At 34.8% G+C, this 8,173-nt stretch overlaps 1 protein-coding gene across 1 annotated transcript; it reads left to right on the top strand.

The window, feature by feature from the left end:
• Positions 1-2,225: 2,225 nt before the first annotated feature.
• Positions 2,226-3,955, top strand: LOC111396402 (ankyrin repeat-containing protein BDA1-like). The gene is made up of 2 exons (XM_023022839.1): positions 2,226-2,887; positions 3,009-3,955. Exons 1-2 carry the CDS (start codon positions 2,303-2,305, stop codon positions 3,828-3,830), a joined length of 1,407 nt encoding a protein of 468 aa, XP_022878607.1. The 5' UTR covers positions 2,226-2,302; the 3' UTR covers positions 3,831-3,955.
• The last annotated feature ends 4,218 nt before the right edge of the window (positions 3,956-8,173 follow it).

Genomic DNA, 8,173 nt, shown 5'->3' with positions numbered 1-8,173 from the left:
TCGAAATATCGTATTCTTAATATCATTTCAAAGTACTCATGACCTAATTTATAACATCCTTAACGGTTTGTGAAACGGCCAACCGTAACAAGAGTTACAACACGTTGAAATATGTCGTTCCAAAATATATAAATAGTTTTTCTTATTTTTGTCTCAATTTTCGGGATTATTACGGAATGTCAAATGAAATCAAAATATTACATTTTTAAGACCATTTTCAAAGTGTCACGACCTAGTTTCCGCCATCCTTAATGACGTTTGAAACGACCAACCGTAATGAAAGTTACCACTCGTCAAACTAGGCATTTTTCAAAACATATAAAAGATTTTCATTATTTTGTCTCAGTTTTCTAGGTCATTACGGGATATCAAACGAAATTGAAATATTACATTTTTAATACCATTTCGAAATGCTCATGGTCTAGTTTCCTCCGTCCTTAAAGGCGTGAAAAAGGGCTAACCGTAGCAAAAGTGTCACGCATTGAAGTAGCCAATAGTAGCAAACATTGCATTTTTGAATTCCTATTTTGGAACGGCCTATTTTGATGAGTGTTAACTTTTTATACGGTTGGCCATTTTACGCTCCGTTAAGGAAATCGAAAATTAAACCATGAGCACTTCGAAATGGTTTTAAAAATATAATATTGTAATTTCGTTTGATATTCCATAATGACCTCGAAAATTGAGACAAAATAAGGAAAATAATTTATACATTTTGAAAATGCCTAATTTGACAAGTGATAACTTTCACCATGGTTGGTCGTTTTGCATGCCGTTACAGATGGCGGAAACTAGGCCTTGAACACTTTGAAAGTGGTATTAAGAATACAATATTTCGATTTCATTTGACATCCCGTGCTAATTTTGAAAATTGAGACAAAAATAAGAAAAATCATTTATATATTTTGTAATGGCCTATTTCGACAAGTAGTAACTTCCGCTACGATTGACCATTTCGCGAGCCGTTAAGGATGCCATAAACTAGGATGTGAGCACTTTGAAATGATATTAAGAATCCGATATTTCGATTTAGTTTGACATCACATAACAATCCCAAAAATTTAGACCAAAATAAGAAAATCATTTATATATTTTGAACGGCCTATTTCGACGAGTGGTAACTTCCGCTACGGTTGGTCATTTCGCAAACGGTCAAGGTTGCGATAAACTAGACTGTGAACACTTCGAAATGGTGTTAAAAATGCAATATTTTGACGTCGTTTAACATTCCCGTAATAATTCCGAAATTTGTGACGTGAATAGGGGGGGAAAAAGGTAAGGGGCAGGGGCGTGGTGTGGGTAAAAGTTGGGCGGTTGGGAGTGTCAGGAAATAATTAATGCGCGGTTTCACATAAGATTTTTTGAATTTCTGTACGTTTTCTGTATGAAATTTTCTGTCCGCCAAGCTTTATTAAAAAAAAATTGTCCAATCTCATAATAATGGGCTCAAACGGGGGCTTTCGTAAACGCCAACCGTTGACTAAATATACTCACAATACAATTTTTAATAATTACTACATTTTAATTGCAAAAAAAGTTTCATAGCATTTTCACATTATTATATTTACGTCTCAAAGTTTTATTTCATCATATTCTTATTATCAAACTAACATCAATTTCATTATGATTTCTATTCAAAATTTTCTTTAAAATAGATTAAAAATACTCATTTACCCCCTTTGTATCTTTAAATACATAAAATAAATAACAATGTAAAAACAGATTAAATTTTTGAGCCTCATTTTAAAGCACATTAATAATATTTTTGGACAACATTTTGATTAAAGACAAGATTTTCCTAATCAATGAAATATTAAAAATAAGAATGTAATAAAGGAAAAAATTAAGGATATAAGTATTGTAATGAATAAAGGTTAATGATATTTAATGGAATTAAAATGTAATGTATCTATAAAAATACATGGTGTCAATATAATCACCTTACTTTAACTTTAATATTTTAGATTTAAATTTTTTTAATTGAAAAGAAAAAGAAATTTATTAAAATTTGATAGATTTTGCTAAAAAGCTCCACCAAATAATGTGTTTGCTTATTTTAATTTAATTTCACGCAAACGAGAAGAAAAGAAAGAAAAATAAATGGAGACGTTGACTAGAAACTTGTAAACCAACTTCTAAACCGTTAGATCAAATCTTATTGACGACTCAGAGATCAACGATGTCCAAGACAACAGAAATCAACATCTTGTGAGCAGAACTCGCACTCTTACATAACGTAGAACAACAAATTTTTCTTCACGAAAAGTTGAGATTCGGCAGAAAAAATATTTCACCAGTTTAAATGGATGAAACAGAGATACGATTACTGGAGTATGCTAGAAATGGAGACATCAGCGGTTTGTATTTCATGATCCAGCAGAATCCTAAATACTTGGAGAGTTTCAACGAAATCCAATTCGTGAATACTCCCTTGCATTTAGTGGCTGCAGCAGGGTATACAAATTATGCCATTGAAATCATGAATCTAATGCCGTCTTTTGGAAGGACGCTCAACACCGAAGGTCTGAGCCCGCTTCATCTCGCCTTACAAGAACACCGGGCTGAAACCGTTATAGCTCTGATAAGACTTGACAAGGGACTTATCCGTGTTAAAGGACGGGAAGGGATGACTCCATTGCACTATGCTGCCAAAACGAATAGAGTCGATCATTTAGCAAAGTTTATTTATGATTGCCCGGATTCCATCGAGGATTTGACTAACAGGTTCCAATCTGTGGCTCATGTTGCATTGGAAGATAACAATTTTGAGGCTTTTAATCTCGTCTTCGGGTGGCTCAGAAGGAGGGGAAGAGAAGATGTGCTGGGATGGAAGGACGTGGAAGGGAATACAGTTTTGCACATTGCAGCATTGAAGAATCAAGTCCTGGTATAATCATCGTTTCTTTGCTCAAGTTAATTTGTTTTAGGTCTCGTCTACTTCCTACATTGCTTGCTTTAATTACAGACTAATTTTTTTCGTTTGTGATTCTTCTACCATATATATACAGGTAGTGAAAAGGTTGGTCAACCTAGTACGAATAAATAAAAAGAATTATGCGGATATGACTCCTATAGACATTGCTGTTAGCAAAGAAAACAACGATGTTAAAGAAGTTTTAATTCGTGCAAAAGCCAAAAGGGCACGGGAACTGTCCGAGTTTACCCTAACACAATATTTGTGCTCACCACCGGGAATTATTGAAAAAGTGTTCAGAAATTTTATTCTTGTGCGGAAGGATTTGTCTATTGACATGCGCAATTTTGTGTTACTGGTGGCTGTATTGATAGCTACCGCTACATATCAAGCTGTACTGAGCCCTCCAGGTGGAGTCTATCAAGGAGATGCCAACACTAATAACACTGTGAACAAAGTTGCTGGAGACACCAATATTCCAATTATAAATCCGTCGTGGGAGCCCAAAAATAGCCTTACTGGTACAATGGTCATGCCGAAGCTAAAATACAACATATTTATGCCAGCGAATACTTTGGCTTTCATTCTCTCTCTTTCAGTGATAGTCTTCGTGCTGCAAGCTCGCGCTTACACGATAATCTTGGATGTTTGCCTCATATTTCTTGCATATGGCTACCTCATTGCAATGGTATGCATATCGAATTCTTCTAATGTTTCTCGGATTCTATCCTCCCTTTCTTGGTGCACTATGGTCCTTGTTTTCTTGTTGAAGATGTTTTATTATCTGGTGAAGGCTAAGTGCGAGGCCAGGAATCGGTCTAGCATACTTAACCTTTTTGACAAACTTCCTCAAGAAGTCTATATGATAAAGTGCATAAGAAGAATGGTAATGCAATACCTAGTGCTCAAAAAGTAACTCAGCCCAAGTATTCGGAGACAAGGAGCCAAAACCCCCAAATACTAGTGACGTTTCTTAGCGGGTGTTTGTGCCCCATTATTTGCAAATAATGTATTATGAAATAGTGATTGATGTTGAAATGTGTGGTTAAAAAAGAAATAAAAGTTTTTTATTTTCATGTAATATTATTTTAATGAAAAATGTGTGATTGAAAATGAATACTGTAGAAAAAAATAATGTGGTAGAATGGTAGACAAACAAAGCTTTAATGTTTGCTCTTCGTTCACTTGTTATTATTATTATTATTATTATTTTTTAATCTATTCATTTGTTTGTATCATTGGTAAAAATAAGAATAATGACTTAGTCTGAAACTGGAGTTTGTGGCTGGTGACCATTCATTTGCAAATTTGACAATAACTTGAATGGACAAGTGATTTATGAAATCCCCATATCCATTCAATTAAAGTGGCTGAAACTCAAGTTTGTGGCTGGTGACCATTCATTTGCAAATTTGACAATAACTTGAACGGACAAGTGATTTATGAAATCCCCATATCCATCCAAAGTAGCCCATATACTTTCAAATGTTTGTTTTTGGCAGCAGATACATTTCTATCTTCAACTCAACAGTTTGATTCTGGGGTGGGGTGGAAGGATCTTGACTCTTACACATTTCACTCATTTACACCAAATAAACAGCAAAATTATGGACAATGAATGGTGTAGCTAAGAGAATTTAACCACACTTTAGCTTCAGAAAAATATAATTTTTTCTCTCCCCTGACTCAGCTTAATCTAACAGACCCTTAAAATCAATGTCACAAAGCACAAGGCCCTCTCGAGACCATACCGCAAAAAGTAGCAAATACGATGGCACAGGATGTGGATATGAATCTAGCCGAGAAGCGTAGTGCTAGTTTATAAAGATATGTGGTGTCAATATAATCACCCCCTTCTTTAACTTTAATATTTTATGTTTAAATTTTTTTAATTGAAAAGAAAAAGAATTTTATTAAAATTTGGTAGATTTTGCTAAAAAGCTCAACCAAATATTGTGTTTACTTATTTTAGCCCCTGTTTGGTTCTCATTTTTTTCTCATTAAAATGAAAAATATGACCATTATCCATCACATCAAACCATCAAATTTAAATTTCTATCTTTTGTGTAGAGCTCGTAATGGCTATATTTTTCATTCTCATTCTTTCAAAAATGAGAAACAAACGATTTTTCATTCTCCACTCACTGAGCTATCAACTCATATATTTTTCTGTAATTTTTCCTACAGGTAGTAATTGATTTTCTTTTTAGTTGGAAGAGTCTAATGATTTTGGAATAAGAGCCACACGACATGCTGAGTTTTATAACTCATATTGATGAAGTAAAAAGTAAATAATTTTGGCCCATCTCATTATATTTTACATAGCATTTGATTTTGATGCATTTTTTGCGGTAACTCATAGTTAGTCTTGGTGATAGAATTGACATATAGTCAGCATTTATCATCAGCGCACGTCACGTTTCAGATCCACTCGGATAATTCGGGATGGGTCGTGTCAGTTCTCCCCAGCCTCGAGCCGAGAGGGCTAGAGCTTTTTTCGAGCCTACGAGCTCGATTGTCGTTCTACTTATATCTCAAGCAAGCATTGAAGAGGGAAGTGGAGGCTCATTGATTAGGGGCCATGCTCGGCTCGTGAATTTATTTTTTTCTGTAATAGATAAGACCCCCTCTTTTTCTCCAGTCTATCAGTTACTTAAGTTTTCGAGTTGGCTGGGTTAAAAATTGTACACGAACGAATTGTTACGCGTACAATTTTTTAAAAACATGAAAATAGTATTGTAAAATAAGAAATTTTGATTAATATGGTTAAATTAAATATCACTTACCTAACCACATGCAATTTCGACATATTTATCTTGCAGTCAAAAATGACCATCTTGTCAATCCTTTAGGCACATTAATGTTTTTAAAATATCTTTTTCAATTGGTTATTGACATCGAACAGAACCCTCTTACCTACACTAAAAGCAAACTTCGGAGTTACAGTGCTAACTAAAGGTGTCAGGAGGTCTTTTGCAATAGCAAAAATCACTGGTCATCGTTATTCGTACTTTCGCCAGAATTCAATTACTTCTTTTGAAATTTTTTTAATTACTTTGTTATTGGGCATAATCTAGTGCATTTGCATCATATCTATACGTATTAACTGCCTTCAAATATATTTAATATTTCAGCGCGTCTTCTTCCATATCAGAGGGAGGAGTAGTAGCAAAGGGTACTCAAATAACATTTGAACCTGTTCTTCCTACGTATACTTAATATATTTCACATAAAGTTCCTTCTAAGTTTATATAAGTAATATGAATATTAAAAGTTGAAGCTTTTAAAATCTGATCAATTATATACTTTGTACCTGATAAATTGTATCGGGGTCCATGATTCAAACTAAAGGAAATAACATAGGTAAGTTTTTTCAATATTTTTTAAACTTTAACTCCATAAAATACTTCGCTAAAATCGGAGTCATTTTGTATTTATGAAAAGCCCTTACAATTATATAAAGAAGTTCGAACACCATAAAACTAGTGGAATAGTACACTTCAGATAAAATATTTTGTGTAGCGTCACAAAAACTTGTTAATTTTTAAAGCTAAAACCTAATTAGATTAAAAGCTCCAATAAAATAAAGAAAGTTCGTATTTGGCTTCTTTAATATTCATAATGTTGGGACATGTAACCAAAAGCATTAGGACTTTTCTGTAATAAGATAAACACTTCAATGTTATTTAGGATTGTTCTATGTGTACACAAAACATTACACCCCCTTACGTGGAGGGGGTCCATAGACGATAAAATATTCGTGGGCCCTCCTCCATTTAATATCTAATAAGAGTTTATTTATTTCTATAAAAGATAATTGCAATATTTTGAGCATGCATAAAAAGTGCCATTGATTAATGAGTGAAATTTAATATATGGTGGTTAGAATAGAAATACTATCTTATATATTGATTGAAAAAAAAAAATACATTTACGGTCATAGAATAAGAGGTTGGTGTTGACACACTAAAAATGCAGCCCAAATCGAATAGCCCAGGAAATGAAGCCCAATTGAGGAATCCCCAAATCAAATAGCCCAAAGAATAAAGCCCAACTGGGCAATTCAAGATAAAGGCCCAAATAGGGTTATTAATGAATGTAGTGGAAGCCCACGAACAAAGTAACATCATCGCCTAAGCTTACAAGACGCCCAAGATCTGAGCGAATGAAGTGTCTTACAGTCGCCCAGAGCTATGACCCTGTTCTCGCCCAAACCTTCGAATCGCCCAGAATCTTAGCAAACATAAGATGTTATGGTTATCCAGAAGTGTAGTTTTTGAAGCAGTTATCGAGTAACCTTATCACGTTCCACGATTCAAGGAGTTCAGCTGAAGACGGTTGAACAACAAAGAGTAGTGGCAACAGTTAGAGACGGCAGTTCCACGACAAGTTAGCCACCATAAAGAAAGTGGGTAGTTATAAAGCAATCAAATAGTTTCTAAGCGGTTGATCACGAAGAAATCATCAAGGGAATATAAAAGGAAGAAAAGACATAGAGCAAAGGACCCCAAATCAAACACTCTCAAACAGAAAATATGTAATTTCAATTTCTTAGTTTAGACTTAAACATTTCTCTTCAGTACTCGTGTGCTTGCTCCCCTTGGAGGCATTCTGTTTAGTTCCAATTGTAAAGTCATCGCCAATAAAACACTCCTTTTTGGGACTTTGTCTCAAGAGGTTTGTTCCTTACACAATCGTCTGATCCCTTTTTAATTTTTAGCGACTGCCAGCGCGAAACAATTTGGCACGCCCAGTGGGACCTTGGTGTTTGGTGTTGAAGATACAAAAGGTGAAACAATATACCTCAGAAATCTGATAAAGAAGTAAGTTAGGGAGAAGTCCAGTCTGTGATCGAGCGATATGAGGAGCAGCTTAGCTCTCTACGAACAGATGGACAGAATCAGAGCAGTCATAGTCGTTACGAACCAATGACAGAGTTGAGTTCTCGAACTTTGCGTGCATTACTTGAAGAACTCACATAGGATGTCGTTGAACAGGTAAATCTACGAAATATTCACAATATGGAAAGACTTACCCAGAATGGAAATGCACATTATGATAACATGGCCAAACAACTGAATACTTTGAATGAAATAATGAATAAGTTAGTAGGCCAAATTTGTCGGCCAGTCGTACCTCTTACAAATCACTTCCAAACTAGGACAATTGTGGGACATAATCCCCCAGTCCTAAGTCCAAATCAAGGGGTAGAATCACCTTTTGGTCCCTCTACTTCAAATCAGGGGATGGTGTAATGCC

Source organism: Olea europaea, chromosome 6 (genome assembly GCF_002742605.1).
Source record: "Olea europaea var. sylvestris chromosome 6, O_europaea_v1, whole genome shotgun sequence".
Classification (NCBI taxonomy): domain Eukaryota; kingdom Viridiplantae; phylum Streptophyta; class Magnoliopsida; order Lamiales; family Oleaceae; genus Olea; species Olea europaea.
The sequence above is the reverse complement of the archived record's forward strand: the minus strand, read 5'-3'. Positions and strand labels throughout refer to the sequence as shown.

Excerpts from the sequence above, each read along its gene's own strand:
- LOC111396402 (XM_023022839.1), top strand. The coding sequence starts at position 2,303 with ATGGATGAAACAGAGATACGATTACTGGAGTATGCTAGAAATGGAGAC. Across the intron at positions 2,888-3,008 it reads CATTGAAGAATCAAGTCCTG|GTAGTGAAAAGGTTGGTCAA; the intron begins GTATAATCATCG and ends ATATATATACAG.